This window comes from Hemitrygon akajei, chromosome 3, assembly GCF_048418815.1.
Source record: "Hemitrygon akajei chromosome 3, sHemAka1.3, whole genome shotgun sequence".
NCBI lineage: Eukaryota > Metazoa > Chordata > Chondrichthyes > Myliobatiformes > Dasyatidae > Hemitrygon > Hemitrygon akajei.
The window spans coordinates 54,432,809-54,450,532 of record NC_133126.1 but is presented as its reverse complement, the minus strand read 5'-3'; the positions used below and the strand labels follow the sequence as shown (position 1 = coordinate 54,450,532).

The window sequence follows — 17,724 nt, the reverse complement described above, 5'->3', positions numbered from 1 at the left end:
TGGATTTTGCAGTTGCAGAGAGCCTGCAAACACCTGATCTAAGAAGATAATCAAGCTCAGGCCTGCCTAGATGGAAGCGAGACTGCTAGTTATAGGAAAAAGGATGGGTACTACTTGGCCTCTCTGCCCAAAATTCACTCATGATGTGAAGCACTTTGCATTGCACTAGTGTTCCAAAAGCTGCTGACACCTTAGGACTAACTTGGACTTGATTTTACAATTTAGTTTTAGTGTACAATTTTCAGCAAAACATTCTGAACCTTGCAGTGCATATCGTATTAATTACAAAGTCGATATACAATATAAACACACATTATCTTAAGTCAACAGCATAAATGTCCAACGATCCTGAATGTGCTGATGTTAATATCATGCAAAATAACCATTTAAAAACTATAAATACTGATCCAATGGTGCAGCTTACAACAATAAAAAGAACTCCATTAATTATGCATTCTCACTTACCAAAGCTGGATACCAGCCTTTTCTTTTATCCCCATTGCAATCTACATAAACAACTTTGCCCAAAAGTTCATCATTAAGACGTCGCTTATCATCATCTTCTTCTTCACTTGATTCTTCCTCCCTTTCATCTTCAGGTCTGCAAAAGTATTTAAGTCATGAACTTCTTAATAATGAATTATTGTTTACATTTTAAGAAATACTAAAATTATGTACAGTAAAAGCTGCTGCCCTTAGCAACCAGGAATGAGAAGTGCTGATTAATACAGAATTACATTACTTAATAAATGTATTATGTTGAACAAAAATGACATAGGAACAATACAGTACACATAAAAACTTGAGGAATACAAGTAGCACAACTAGAAGCACCTACCAACAGCATCTGAAGGTACACTCAACAGAATAATCAGAGTCACTGTATTACTGAATGATTTCTAAACAGGACCCAGTTCAACAAGAATGTTAAACTATAAATGCTAGTTTTTGAAGCACACAGATCGCAAAATATCCAATAACAAATCTTTGTTTACTGAAAATCACCAAGGAAAAAACCATCACTTATTGCAACACCCATACTGCAAGTAACAGCATGTTAAATAATCAGAATTAATTAATCAGTAATTTTAAGAATCCTGAGAGACAAAATAATCTTGGAAATTTAAGGAACCTTAAATTTAGAGTAGTGGTAATTACCACTGGAACAGTAATCCAGAGACCCAATTATATGCTAGGGACATTAGTTCCAATCCCACCATGGCTGATGGTGAATTTGAAGTTAATAAAAATATCTGATAACCATGAAACAATGTCGATTGTTGTAAAAACTCATCTGGTTCACTAATATCCTTCAGGGGAGGAATCATGCCATCCTTACCTGGTCTGGCCTGTGTGTGACTCCAGACCCACAGCAATGTGGTTGATTCTTAAATGCCCTGTGAAATGGCCTAGCAAGCCATTCAGTTGTATCCAACCGCTAAAAAAAAAATAATGAGGAATGAACCTGGATGGATAACCTAGCATCGACTTAGCCACTGGAAATGACAACGGCAAAACCAGCCCTGTCGACCCTGCGAAGTCTCCTAACTAACATCTGAGTACTTGTGCCTAAGCTGGGAGAGCCATCTCACAGACAAGTCAAGCAACAGCCTGTCACACGTGTATTGACAGAACCATACTTTACAGTTAACATTCCAGACTCCACCATAACCATTCCTGGGTATGAACTGTCTCACCAGCAGGACAGGTCTAGCAGAGGTGGTAACACAGTGGTATGCAGTACAGAGAGTTGCCCTGGCAACTCTCAACATCGACTTTGGACTACATGAAGTCTCATGGCACCAGGTTAAACATAGGCAAGGAAACTTCCTGCTGATTACCACGTACGGTCCTCCCTCAGCTGATGAATCGGTACTTCTCTATGTTAAGCAGCACCTGCAGGGGGCATTGAGGGTGGTAAGGGCACAGAATGTACGCTGGGTGGGGGCTTCAATGTCCATCACCGAGAGTGGCTCAGTTGGACCACCACAGACAGAGCTGGTCAGGTCCTACTGGACATAGCTACCACACTGGGACTACAGCAGGTGATGGGGGACCTCATTCTCACCGACCTGCCTGCCGCGAAAGCATTTGTCCATGACAGCATTGGTAGAAATGACCACCCCACAGTACTTGTGGAAACTAAATCCTGTCTCCACATTGAAGAAACCCTCCACCGTGTTGCGTGGCACTACAACTATGCTAAAAAGGATAGACTTCGAACAGATCTAGCAGCCTAAAACTGGGCATCTGTGACAGTGGTCCCCAACCACCGGGCCGCAAGGAAATGATACGAGTCAGCTGCACCTTTCCTCATTCCCTGTCACGTCCACTGTTGAATTTGAACACACGCAAGGTCATTACACACGCGTCCTCCATGTCAGCGTGGGAATAAGATCAACTCCTCGAGCTTGCAAATGACGGTAGGCTGAAAATTATGTTTGACATAATATCTCTGCCAGCATTCTGGATCAAAGTCAAGGCTGAATATCCTGAGATAGCCACGAAAGCACTGAAAACGTTGCTTCCATTTCCAACATCATATCTCTGTGAAGCGGGTTTTTCTGTAATGAATGCAATGAAAACTAAATTGCAGAATAGACTGGACATAAGGAACCCCCTTCAAGTATCGCTGTCTCCCATCACCCCTCGATGGGACCGTCTTGTTGCAGGGAAACAAGCCCAGGGCTCGCACTGATTCACCGATATTGGTGTGATGCAATGATTTTATATGTTCATAGAGGAAAATATGCGCTGTGCGCTTAAGAGCCAGACGTTACTTAAAATGTTATGATGCTATTGAATTATAAGTGACTAATAATTGACTTATCACTATATTCACGCGAGGAAAATATGCGCTATGTGTTTAATATTAAATTCGTTAGATAAACCCTTTTAGAAACGAAATTGAGTGTATTAGCTACTTATAAGTGACTTATAGTTGACTTATCACCTATATTCCGGTCATGATTAACACACCCCTCCCCCCCCACCCCCGTCGGCCGGTCCGCAAGAATATTGTCAATATTAAACCGGTTCGTGGTGCAAAAAAGGTTGGGGACTCCTGATCTATGAGACATGGTGGGCTATCAGCAGCAGCAGAATTGTACTCAACTACAATCTCAATTGTACTCAACAAACCTCGTGGCCTGGCATTTCCCCCACTCTAACATTACCACCAGACCAGGAGATCAACCCTGGTTCAATGAAGAGTGCAGGAGGGCAGGCCAAGAACAACACCAGGTATACCTCAATATGAGGCGTCACCCTGTTGAAACCACAATACAGGACTACTTGCATGCCGAACATCATAAGCAGCAAGTAATAGACAAAGCTAAGTGGTCCCACAACCAACTGATCAGATCTAAGCTCTGTAGTCCTGCTACATCTAGCCATGAATGGTGGTAGACAATTAAACTACTCACTGGAGGAGGAAGCCCCACAAATATCCCCATCCCCAACGAGAGAGGAGCCCAGCACACCTGTGCAGAAGTTTGAGGCATTTGCAACAATCTTCAGTCAGAAGTGCCGAGTAAATGATCTAGCTTGGCCTCCTCCAGAAGTCCCCAGCATCCCTGATGTCAATATGCAGCCAATCCAATTCACTCCATGTGTTATCAAGAAATGGCTATAGGGCCAGACAAAATCCCACAATTGTCCTGAAGGCTTGTGTTCCAGAACTTTCCACGTCTCTAGCCAAGCTGTTCCAGTACAGCTATAAAACTGGCATTTACCCGGCATTGTGGAAAATTGCCCAGGTACATCCTGTACACAAGAAACAGGACAAGTCCAACCCAGAAAATCCCTGCCCTATCAGCCTAGTCTCAATCATCAGCAAAGTAATGTAAGGGGTCATCAACACCTACTTGGCAATAACCTGCTTATGGATGCCCAGCTTGGGTTCCATCAAAGCTACTCAGCTCCTGACCTCATCACCTCCTTCGTCCAAACATGGACCAAATAGCATTTGACCGAGTATGGCATCAAGGTGCCCTAGCTAAAGTAGAGTCAATGGGGATTGGGGGGGGGAACCCTCTCCGGGTTGGAATCATACCTGACACAAAGGAAGATGGTTTTGGTGGTTGGAGGTCAATCATCTCACCCTCAGGACATCACCTGCAGGAGTTCCTCAGGGAAGAGTCCTAGGACAAAGCATCTTCAGCTGCTTCATCAATGGCCTTCCTTCTGTCATAAGGTCAGAAGTGGGGATGTTCGCAGATGACTGCACAAAGTTCTGCACCATTCGTGACTCCTCAGATACTGAAGTAGTTCATACCCAAATGTAGTAGGACCTGAACAATATCCAGGTTTGGGCTGACAAGTGGCAAGTAACATTTCAGCCAAGCAAGTGCCAGGCAATAACCATCTCCAAGAAGAGAGGCTCTAATCACTGTCCCTTGACATTCAGTGGCAAATTGTCACTAAATCCCCTACTATCAACATCCTGGGAATTACCTTTGACAGGAAACTGAACTGATCTAGCCATATAAACACCGTAGCTTCCAGAACAGGCCAAAGGCTAGGAATCCTGAAGCGTGTATCTTACCTCCCGACTCCCAAAAGCCTGTCCACCACAGGTCAGGAGAGTAATGGAATACTCGCCTGGATGAGTGCAGCTCCATCAACACTCAAGAAGCTTGATAGCATCCAGTTAAAGGCAGCCCACTTGATTGGTACCCCTTCCACATGCATCCAATCCTTCCACCATCGACAAACAGTTGCAGCAGTGTGTACTATCTACAAGATGCACTACAACAACACACCAAAGTTCATAATGCAGCACCTTTCAGACCCATGACCACTACCATATAGAAGGATGAGAACAGCAGATACTTGGGAAAACCACCACTTGTAAATCTCCCTCCAAGTCACTCTCCATCCTGACTTGGAAACATATCACCATTCAGTCATTGTCACGTGTCAAAATCATGGAATTCCCTTCCTACCTACACCTCAGGAACTAAGGCAGTTCAAGAAGGTAGCTCATCACCACCTTCTCAAGGGCAACTAGGGATGGGTAATAAATACTGGCCATCCGTAAATGGAAAAATTTAAATAAAATAAATTTCAAGACAAGTTTAAGCAATTTAAGGAATATTTCATACAGAAATAAAATGAAGATTAGTCATTTTATCATTAGTAAACTCAACAGTACTTTTAAATGATAGCAACTGAATTTGATACTGGGAGAACGCATTTGCAGTTCTCTCTTCTATGTCCATTTGAAGGGCCAACTGCCACCTCGCACTCAAGATTTTATCTCCCTCATTCAGCAATGAATTTTACTGTTAACTTAGATTACACATTTAACTCCAAGAATAAAACTGAACTGATGTCATTCTGATCTAGAGGCAGTAGTACTGTCAAATGCACTTAACCTGAATTTAAAGGTCAATTATCCCAGGATTCTTGACTACTTTAGGACCATATGACATAGGAGAATTAGACTATTTGGCCATTGAGTCTGTTCCACAATTTAATCATTTCTGATTTAATATGCATCTCAAAGACATTTTCCTAGCCTTCTCCCAAATGACCTTTGACACCTTTACTCATCAAGAAACTATCAACCTCTGCTTTGGCCTCCACAACTGACTGTGGTAATGATTCCACAGATTCACTACCTGCTGGCTAAAGAAATCCCTCCCCATCTCTGTTCTAAAGGGATAAAAGGACATCCTTCTATTCTGAGGCCATGACCCTTTGGTTCTAGGATCTCCTACTATCAGAAACATTCACTCCATGTCCACTTTATCCAGGCCCTCTAATATTAGTAGGTTTCAATGAGATTCACCCCCCCCCCCCCCCACCACCATTCTTTTAAACTACAGTGAGTACAGGCCGGAAACCATCAAACACTCCTCATACGTTAACCCTTTCCTTCTCAGGATCATTCTTGTGAACGTCCTCTGGAACCTCTCCAATGTCAGCATACCCTTTCTAGATACAAAGCCCAAAGCTGGTCACAATATTCCAAATATGGTCTGACCACTGCCTTATAAAGTTTCTTTTCTATATTCTTATTTTTTATATTTCAGTCTTCTCAAAATGAATGCTGACATTGCATTTGCCTTCCTTACCACCAACTCAACCTGCAAGTTAAGCTTTAGGGAATACTGTACTAAGACACCCTTGTCCCTTTACCCTTCCAACTTCTGAATTCGCTCCCTGTATAGAAAACAGTCAACGCTTTTACCCTTTCTATCAAAGTGCATGACCATACATTTCCTTACACAGTATTCCATCTGTTACTTCTTTGCCCATTCACCTACTTTGTAGCACTAGACTTCACAACATTAACACTAATCAAAATGCTCACAGATCTTTGCTGAATGGCAATTCTAAAGATTCAGGAAAGAAATGGGAAAATTAGACAAGTTATAATTTTCCATTATATTTCTTTTTCCTCTAATTTTTAAAATATGTTTCGAGTGTTGTTTTTATTTCTTAAAATTTTGGAAATTATTTTTTAATTTTTAACAATTTTTAAAATGTTTGAATACATCAAAAAACAGAAGACAGAAAACGTTGGAAAACTTTGCAACATTTGCAAGAAATCAAACAGATTTAATACCTCATGCTGAGTACTCTTCAGTTGCAGAGGAGCAGGAAAGATGAAGAAGGCAAAGGAAATAACTGATTGGGCAAGGCAATACATAGAGGTCAATACATTAATGGCACAATTGAGTATAACAAAAGAAAATATGCAGTATAGGACTCTCTAATATGCCCAGCAGGTCACATTATGCTAATAGGAAGGAGGAAAACAGTCAAAGGCAGAAGAATATCAGTTTTATCCAAAGTTAAAAAACTCGATGCTGGATCAGAAGAGCAGCAATGTGCCCAATCAAAGATAGTACTGTTCCTCAAGCCTGTATTAGGCCTCACTGCAACAATACAATCGGCCATGGTGGAAATTGAAAGGAGAATTAGAATGGTAAGTAACAAGAAACAGGGTCACCTGATATATTCAATGCAATTGTTCTGCAAAGTGGTTATCCCAATCTGCATTTTGTTACTCCATTAACAGCTTTGAAAAATATCAAAGATGGGAGATGAACTTTGCAAACTGATAAAGGCTTGCAAAACAATTTTGTCTATCCAACTTATTCTAGCTCACCCATTTCAGAACCATCTTGGCCAGTGCAATCAGCCTTGTAGAATGAAAGTAACTCACTTAGTGCAAATGGCAAGTGCTTGCTCATACAAAGTGCTACACATACTCAAGAACTAGAAGCAGGAAAGAACTTTCAGACCCTCAAGTCTGCTCCACCATTCAACACTTCTCTCCACTCTACTAGTTCCAGGAATCAATTTGGTGAATCTTTGATGAATTCATTCTGTTACAAATATATTCTTCCATAGATAAGAAGACCAGGTCCCAACACAATATTCCTCGGGCAGCCCCTACGTTCCAACATACTTACAATAAAGCATCTCAACTTTTGTATTCAGATCTTTGTCAAAAAAAAGCCAACATACCAATGGTCAACCTAACTGCCTGCTGTAACTACACATCAACTTTGTGAGTTACATGCAAGGACACCATCAGTTTCTCAATATATATTAAAAAAAAGTTTTCTTCAAAGTCAACAATTTCTTGTTTTCCCACATTATATTGCAGCTGTCATGTTTTCACCAACTGACTTAACTTGTCTACATCCCTTTAACAAAGCTGTCAGCAATCTCATTATACCACCTTGCTTTGTACCATTTGCTTCTTTGAATTTTACAGTCAGCCCTCCTTATCCGCGGGGGATTGGTTCCAAGACCCCCCGCGAATACCAAAAAACGTGGATGCTGAAGTCCCTTATTTAACCTGAATCATAGCGGTGAACATTAGGACCCAGCATAGCTCTGAATCCGCGGTGGTTCTGTTCACGAAAGTAATCACGATTGAAAATAAGGTGGAAATAATAAAGCGATTGGAAAGAGGTGAAATGCCATCGGTCATTGCAAAAGCGTTAGGCTACAGTCGGTCACCGATCGGAACAATTTTAATGGAGCATGTGAAAGGTCCTACCCCGATGAAAGCTACATTTATTACTAAGCAATGCAGTGGTTTAATTATTGAAATACGTATGTTTCTTAAGAGTTTTATACACATAGAAAGGTAAACTATGTACTATATACTAAGAAAAATGTTTGACAAACTGTCGCTAAATAATACCGGATGTACCTGTTCTGACTTCAAATCCGACTTAAAGACGGACTCAGGAACAGAACTCATTCATAACCCGGGGACTGCCTGTACTTTTAAGCCATTTCTGGATTACTTATAATACCTAATACAACGTAAATGCTATGTAAATAGTTGTTATACTGTATTGTTTAGGGAATAATGACAAGAAAAAGATAGTCTGAACATGCTCAAATAACGAGTACTGGAGAACTTCCGTGTTTTCCCGATCCGTGGTTGGCTGAATCCGTGCATGCGGAATCCGTGGATAAGGAGGGCCAACTGTACAGTTGAATCATTACTCATCTGCATTATTGCAATGGATAGGAACCATTTGGGACATAGAATTGATCTGCAGTGCACCCTACTATCAGAGTCCCCAGACCAAGAATACTTGTTTTTTCCCCAACTGTTTTCTGCTAGTTAACAAGTCCACTGTCCACACTAGTACATTATCCACTTATGTACCACATCCCCGATACTCCCTGATCTATCCCGCTAGTAACAATTGTTAAATGTGATTTCTCTTTGATAAATCCATGTTGACTCCACCAATATTATTACTGATTTCTAAGTACCCTGCTGCATCTCCATCAAATACATTCTATGGCAGAAATCTGGTGGAGATGGCGCCAGCAAACAATTCCTCAGGCAGCATCTTCCAAGAGTCAATTATTTCACATTTTCTATGCCTTTTACTTACACTTTTTATCTTAGTTATGTTTCAAAACTGCTTGAGCCTCTGACTTGCAGTTTGGAGTTCAATCGAGTGATCTACCTCTCTGCTATCCCCAAAAAATTTCCAAGAGAGTACCACGAGCATGAGCTGTCCCAAACAGGAGACCAGAGACAAGGTGCAGGACCATGTTTAACTCGATTTCTCGCTGATCAAAGCATTGAGAAAAATTGAAACATCAAGGCAAGTGCGGAAGAGGCCGGGTCAGTGCTGGCTGTTGAGAGGCCATGTCGAGCTGGAGGTCACTCCCCACGGGAGGCTGTGTCTCGGTGCATGGAGACCACATGGAAGGACTGGTTTGAGCTGTTGCTCTTCTCAATGCTGACAGAGGATGTTTTTGAAATTCCGAGACATAAGTGGTTATTAATGTGCATTGTAGTTTATATTGGTCCCCTTCAGTTTTTCTATGTTTTCTTTCTTGAGGGGTTGTGTGTTTGATGTTATTGTCACGTTTTTTTTTGCACGGGAAGAGCTTGGGGCTAGGCGTTTGATGTTTTAGCTGCCCTGTTTGGGTGAGAGATCTGTTAGTTTTTGTGCAAGGGAGCAATTGGGGGGTTTTTGGGTTTGCAAGTTTTGTTTCTTTTACATTTTTGTGCAAGGAGAGGGTCCTCAACAACTTCCACAGATTTTCTTTATCTTATGGCTATCTGGAGAAGATAAATCTCAGGGCTGTATGTATGCAAAATACTTTGATGATTAAATGAACACTTGAACCTTTGAAATGACAGAAATAATTGTCAAAACCACAAGCATATTTATCGAGCCCACTAAAACTTCCAAACTGCTTTGAATGTCTTATAAAACTAACTGTTCATCAACATCATTCTTATCATCACTGCTCAGTTTAAATACATCTTTATTAACACTTCCTGCAGCACATTTCCTATAACATTTTTATCTCTAATTACTTCATGTTGCATAGGTACAAATCAAGGCGTTACCGATTAGTAAAATTGTACTTACGCAGGAGCAGACGATGATCTCCTTCCTCTATTTGTTTTCTTTCCAATTACAGGTGTGCCAAAGTGCTCCGGGTTTGTAAGTGGTAACTGGTCAAGGGTCTAAAACCAAGTATTAAAATTATTGCTCTGAATTATAAAGATTAACACATGGCATCAACTAGAAAGCAATAGCTCACCTCACTCTCAGCAAAATGTCTCTCTCCCTTTAAGCATAAAGACGTTCGTCGAAGTGTCCTCTCATCACCATCATCAAACACTAAAGGAAGAAGAAGATTCACTGAATCAAAAATAATCTACAAATTTATACCCTGAACTATGGCATTTGTTACATATCAGAACAGATTAGCTGCAACTCCTGCTATAGTCAATTGAAAAAATTAAAATATAAATTTCCTCTAAATTATAAGATAATTCAAGAACAGTATCATATACCAATCTAAAATAGTTATATTGGTGTTTTTGTTGTTGTAAACAACATAAGTGAAGAATACAGGATTTAAGTCTTTCTGCTTTATGTATGTTACACCTTTATACACGATATCATTGCAGCTCAATTTTTGACGAAACAGTCCAAGAACACCATTCAGAGAATTACAGTGGCATGCAAAAGTTTGAGCGCCCCAGTCAAAATTACTGTTGCTGTGAATAGTTAAGTGAGTAGAAGATGAACTGATCTCCAAAAGTCAAAGTTAAAGATGAAACATTCTTTTCAACATTTTAAGCAAGATTAGTGTATTATTTTTGTTTTGTACAATTTTAGAGTGGGAAAGAAAGGTAAGGAGCACCATGCAAAAGTTTGGGTTTTGAGCTCTCAGATAACTTTTACCAAGGTCTCAGAGCTGAATTAGCTTGTTATGGCTATGGCAAATTTCAAAGCTTTATAAATACCCTGACTCCTTAAACCTTGTCCCAACAATCAGCAGCCATGGGCTCCTCTAAGTAGCTGCCTAGCACTCTGAAAATTAAAATAGATGATGCCCACAAAGCAGGACAAGGCTATAAGAAGATAGCAAAGTGTTTTCAGGTAGCCGTTTTTTCCTCAGTTCATAATGTAATTAAGAAATGGCAGTTAACAGGAACAGTGGAAGTCAAGTTGAGGTCTGGAAGACCAAGAAAACTTTCTGAGAGAACTGCTCATAGGATCGCTAGAAAGGCAAATCAAAACCCCCGTTTGACTGTAAAAGACCTTCAGGAATATTTGGCAGACTCTGGAGTGGTGGTGCACTGTTCTACTGTGCAGCGACACATGCACAAATATGACCTTCTTGGAAGAGTCATCAGAAGAAAACCCTTCCTGCGTCCTCACCACGAAATTCAATGTCAGAAGTTTGCAAAAGGAACATCTAAACAAGCCTGATGTATTTTGGAAACAAATCCTGTGGAATGATAAAGTTAAAATAGAACTTTTTGGCCACAATGAGTAAAGGTAAGTTTGGAGAAAAAAGGGTGCAGAATTTCATGAAAAGAACACCTCTCCAACTGTTAAGCATGGGGGTGGATCAATCATGCTTTGGGCTTGTGTTGCAGCCAGTGGCGTGGGGAACATTTTACTGGCAGAGGGAAGAATGAATTCAATTAAATAGCAGCAAATTCTGGAAGCAAACCGTCTGTAAAAAAGTTGATGATGAAAAGGATAATGATCCTAAACACACCTCAAAATCCACAATGGACTACCTCAAGAGGCACAAGCTGAAGGTTTTGCCATGGCCCTCACAGTCCCCTGACCTAAACATCATCGAAAATCTGTGGATAGACCTCAAAAGAACAGTGCATGCAAGACGGCCCAAGAATCTGACAGAACTACAAGCCTTTTGCAAGGAAGAATAGGCGAAAATCCCCCAAACAAGAACTGAGGGACTCTTAGCTGGCTACATAAAGTGTTTACAAGCTGTGATACTTGCCAAAGGGGGTGTTACTAAGTACTGACCATGCAGGGCGCCTAAACTTTTGTTTTGGGCCCTTTTCCTTTTTTATTTTGAAACTGTAAAAGATGGAAATAAAAAAGCAATCTTGCTTAAAATATTAAAGAAATGTGTCATCTTTAACTTTATGCTTTTTGGAAATCAGGTCATCTTTTACTCGCTTAGCTATTCACAGTAACAGCAATTTTAATCAGGGGTGCCCAAACTTTTGCATACCACTGTATATTGTCACTGAAATAGTTCTTGAACATCTTCACTGAGAAGCAATGCAGAGGTCATCCACTGAAAAAGCCAATGCCTTTTCCAAACTCTCCTTCAGGTAAAATCAAACGTTAAGAATCCTGAAACATCTCTCATTATTGCATACCATCATTAAAATGCCAGTTGTTTTCTCACTGCTCAGCAGATCAGCCCCAAACCCTCTCCTCGATCTGTCCACCAAGGCTACAGTCAGACAAACATCTGTCACATTTCACCTGCTAGTCACAATTCCTATCACCTATATTGACTTCCCTCAGTCAACTCTTTGCAAATCAGTCCCCAAGAGCTGCAAATGCTAAAGATTTCACATCATGTTTGTTTGTTGTTGTTGTTGTTTTTTTTTAAAGGGAAAATTGTTTGCTTCTGACTTACAGAAAATTTAAGAATGGATCCCTTGCATTACCTGGGAGACCCTATACACCAAAAAAGGTTAACCCAGGACTCAGTGGAACAACACCTTATATTTTGCTCCAGACTAATAACATGCAGATGACAACTGCACTGTATTTCCTGCCCTAAAACAAACTTGCCCATTTTGCCACTGCTCTTCAACAGCACTAATATCAATTTGCTGACCAAATTATTATGAGACATCAATCATTTTGATTCATCAAAAAACTAATTTCAATTTAGTTAATCATTACCTTCATCATTCCTTTTTGATCCATACTAATCTTTTTTTTTGCCAAATAACTATTTCTTGCAGGATGCCTGAGCATCTCCAGTTGTTTATCCTTACATCCTTTTTGATGAAGTACTCAATACACTGGATTCCGGTTAACTGGGACACATTGGGACCAGTATATTTTAGCCCAAATAAACAGCTGCCCCATTTCATGGAAATAGTTAAAATGGTATAAAAATAAAAACTTTAACTGAATATTGAGGCAGTCTGTTGGTCCATAGATGTTGCGTCCCAGATGCCTACGTAAAATGCAAGCCAGGGCAGTATGATTTGGAAAGCAAGCTGTTCACAGATTATGTATTTAAATGAAATACAGAATAAGCCAGAACACTACCAGTACAGGTTAAGCGCACCTTATCCAACATTACAAAATCCAAAAACCTCTGAAATCCGGATTTTTTTTTTGAGCACTGACATGTCATCATAACTGGAAAATTTTACAAGCATTGGGAAGATTCCTAGGCGATATACAGATGTCTGCGCAACACAGAGAGTTCGGAGAAGTGACTTCACAAATGTAAGTTATTGAAAAATAGAAAAGACTGCTTAAGGCAAAAAGTTAAGACCTTGATTGTGTATTGAAATAGTGGATTTGTCAGCGTCAGTGTGAACATATGCCGCTTAATGGTATGCTGATCCTGAAACAAGCAAAGATCAATCACGACTAACTGAAAATTGGAGGTAAATGTGAATATTCAGCAGGATGATTGCAGAAATAAGAAAAGGCACCACATTAAATTTTTAATGATTCATGGCAATAAAGCATCTGTGGATCACAAAGCAGCAAGAAATCCATTGGTGAGTTTGCTAAGATCATCACTGAGGAAAATCGAACACGCTACACGGCTTCATCCGTACATGTGTGATGAACAAGTGTACGACAAAGACAGCTTACTGGTAGCACATAAATTCAAAGTCAGGAATGATGGTGATGCCAAACAGCCACTGATTGCCCACCAGGGCGGCCGAAGTTGTGATAGTTTACCTTTCTACTGGTTCATGTACAAAATTATTAAAACTATTATATAAAACTACCTTGAGGATATACAGGTTTCCTCCGCTATCTGAAGGTAGAGTATTCCTATGAAATGGTTCATAAGCCGGAATGTCGTAAAGTGAATAAGCAATTACCATTTATATGGGAAAAATTTGTGAGCGTTCCCAGACCCAAAAAATAACCTGCAAAATCATGCCAAATAACACATGAAACCTAAAATAACAGTAACATATAGTAAAAGCAGGAATGATATAAATACACAGCCTTTAAAGTAGAAATACTTTTCTGCAATCATTGCAGCACTGTCCACCGCAGCGAAAATCTCATGCAAGTGCTCTCGGCAGCACTCGCCGCGCAAGCACTCTCGGCAGAAGCTGTCTCTCCAGTAACCTTTAAGCTATGAAGCTGCCAAATAACACATAAAAAATACACAGCCTATATAAAGTAGAAATAATGTATGTACAGTGTAGTTTCAGTTACCGGAATCAGAAAGACAGCGAGCACACTGATGATGGCGTGTTAGGCTGAGTCGTCGGAGGTTGGGGTGGTGGGACACTGGGATGTCATCTCATTGTCGTCTGTTTCCATCAGGGCAGGCCGGTCACTAACATCTTCTATGTCTGCCTGCCTCGATGTCGAAGGTCAAGGTTCGTCATCTGTTGTGGCTGATGTGAAAGGCTTGAAAAACGACAGTATGCTTGACTGCTTAGCCTCGCGCATTTTCTATCATACAGTTCTTTGTAAGCACTCAAACCATCCTGCAAATATGCCCTAAACCTATGCATCCTTTCAAAATTAAAGTCATACTCACGCAATTGCTTCACTTTCAGTTCCTGAACTACTTCACTTTTGGGCTGTCGCTACTGTGTTCAGTTTCAATTGTTATTCTTTCCTCTTGCAATTGTATCAGCTCTTCATCTATCAGTTCTTGGTCATGGGATGCCAAAACCTTTTCAACATCATCTTCGTCAACTTCCACAAACTCAGCCTCCTTAGCCAAATTCACTATGTCCTTACTTCGTTCACCACAATCGGAACACTAAATTATGTCTAGTTTTACGCTAAGTGTAACACCCTTATGAGCTCTTTTAGGCTTTTCTGATACCTTGGAACTCATCTTGTTAACGGATGAACAAAATGAATCGACATAATGCACAGATGCTCACAGGCATGTGCTTAAGCAATGTTGGCTAGAACACAGTTCCGGGGAAAGGCTCTGCCTTTTTTCGTAACAGTGGAAACACCTTCTGTTAGCGAAAGCATGTAACTAATGTAGGTCTTTTGTAACAGTGAGGTGTCGTAAAGTGAACATTCAAAAAATAGGGGACACCTGTATGTGTAAGCTATGTGTGTAATGTAAATGGATTTCATGTTTAGACCTGGGTCCCATCCCAAAGATAACTTATTATATAGATACAAATATTCCAAATAAATAAATTGAAATCTGAAACACTTCCTGCCCCAAACATTTTGGACAAGGGGTGCTCAACCTGTACTAGTTCCTAACAGTTATTGACAGAGGAATTAATCCAGTCTATGTTGGTATGTTCTTTTCATTAACTGTAAATGAACAAAATCAGTGCAGATACCTAATGTGGATTATGGACTGTCTTCATACAACGCTTTTCACAATTGAATCCTCCAAATCTTCATTTTCATTGTAACATTCAAAATGATTGCCAATACTTTCAAATTCTTTGTCGTTCTTAACTTGTTGAAGTAGTGAAAACGAAACAATTTCACTTCTAGCTGTTTCTCACATCTCCAAGCCTGAATGCTTGAAACTGCTATGAACAAAACAATTCGGAATTGTCTTACTACTCATTTCTCGCTATCAGTGACAAAGAATCACTGCTTTTTGAATACAAACACAGGCAACAAATGCCATTTAAAAACTGTTCACTTTAAGCACTGTGAAATATCTAATAGCCACTCCGGTTCAGATTACTGGCACTAGTTAGAAAATGCTCGCAACGGTCACCTGTCCCAATTAAGTGGCATAGTGTCTCAAATAAACAAAGTGAATCATGGCTAATTTCTTCATTAGTTCTTGTTCTTTAACAGTTGTCCCAAATAACTAACTACCCCAATTAACTGATGGTACTTGCAATTCCCCATGACCTGCTACTTTCCCTTTCTCCAGGTCTAATTAGAATCTGTAGCTAGTGCCTCCAGAATTTCAATCTCAATGTTCCCAACCAAACTACAATCTATCCCCTTCAGATTTGGAGAAGAGTACTACCAGACAATCTAATAACTCTGATTATCCTACCCAGCATCTCAATCACCTCGTCTTTAACTCTGACATAGCTGGTTCCTTACGGTTGTTATAGCCAGGGAAGGTAATGGGGATAAACTCCTACTATATTAAATGCTCCCAATGGTATGCATCTCAAAAAGCCTCTGACAACCAAGTCCAGCTTCTGACCTTCACACGTGTGGCTTCATTACTAAGCCTGGTGGAACTGTTTCTACTGACAGAAGGTACAAAGGCACGTTAAAGGCACTTAAAACCAGTCACTTCAGGATGGGGTTCGTCAGCCGCAGTTGGCAGCTCATCTATTATCATTGCCAAGTCCACACCCTGTGAGTAGATACTCAGCAGCATTATAACAACAACTTTAGAAGGTGGAGCCCTTCACCACCTCATGGACAATGTGCAATAAACATTAGGTCTTTCCAGAGATGCCAAGAATCAGAAAATAGATTTTTAAAAAGCAATATTTAGAAAACTCCATGCCATGTTCTACCCATTAAGGTTTCAGTGCAGACAAATTCAAATTCACAAATCACTACCCAAATTTTATAGATACACAATGAAATTTGCATTCATGGAATTTATGTGGTACAAGTGAATAAGAAGACTTTTCTTCAATTCCAATTTCTTTAGAAATGTGCAGATGACAAGCTTTTGTATTATGGAAAATCATGATAAAGGTTTTTTTTTCCAGAATGCAACGCCCACCTCCTATCTTTTAGAAGGCAAAGGTCACTGGTCAATGAATGCCTACTTCTAGTTCTAAGCCCAAGTTGAGTGGGGAGAAAACCTTTGGCCCGAAACGTCGACAGCGCTTCTCCCTATAGATGCTGCCTGGCCTGCAATGTTCCACCAGCATTTTGTGTGTGTTGTTGTTTGAATTTCCAGCATCTGCAGATTTCCTCGTGTTTGCTCTGGCAAATAATTCCTTAAATTTACACATTAACCACACAATGACAAGTTTGCAGAGTTGTTATTCACATGCATGTTTTCCTATTTAAAAGATTCAAAGTTCTTTTGATTTAAACCAAACTAACCAACAGGATTTCAAAGTAAACATTATTTCACCTAATATTCCAGTTAAAAGACAAGAATCTCCATTTAGTTCCTAGAAAGTGTCAGCACAAACTACAGAAGTCCAGAACAATGCCGCAGTTACCATGTGGCTTAAAAGTGTAAAATGGCATTTGTTAACGAGTTTATTCATCTGGAGGAAATACCTTGACACTAACTATCTCACCAAGCTTTTTAAGTCTTGCCAGAAGTACTTCTGGAATGCAGTACGATAGCACTACTTTGAAAGCACGATGAAGAATGTTATATATGAGGAATTATAAAGAAAAGTGGCTTCAGCAATATATTAAGACATAAATCTATTCATACTATGTATGCAATGCATTTAAAATGCACTCAATGTCTTCATAACAGAACTAGTGATAACAAAGAATACATTGATTAGTGTTAATAAAGTTCAGGAGATTTCCAAATTAAACGCAACAAATATGTTTAATGAAGTCAATGGAAACTTGAACTCATATTGAAATTGATAAAATTATCTCATTCATATTGTAATATTATATCACAGTGAACTGCTTGTGCTATAAATTTACCCTTCTATATTTTCAATGCCACACTGCATAATGAACTTAAAAAGCAGTATCTATTTCTAGGTGTACAGCCACTCAAATTTATGGAACATGCAGCAGTGAAAAGCAGTAACTATTT

At 39.8% G+C, this 17,724-nt stretch overlaps 1 protein-coding gene across 5 annotated transcripts in view; it reads right to left on the bottom strand.

Moving 5' to 3' along the window:
• arid4a (AT-rich interactive domain 4A) overlaps positions 1–17,724 on the bottom strand; it is a 124,903-nt gene that overhangs the window by 78,471 nt on the left and 28,708 nt on the right. For all 5 annotated transcript variants that reach the window (XM_073039932.1, XM_073039931.1, XM_073039933.1 and 2 more), the window contains 3 exons: positions 10,054–10,133; positions 9,879–9,976; positions 466–601 (listed from right to left, as the gene is read on the bottom strand). In XM_073039932.1, coding sequence (XP_072896033.1) covers positions 466–601; positions 9,879–9,976; positions 10,054–10,133 — 314 coding nt within the window. The remainder of the gene's footprint in view (positions 1–465; positions 602–9,878; positions 9,977–10,053; positions 10,134–17,724) is intronic.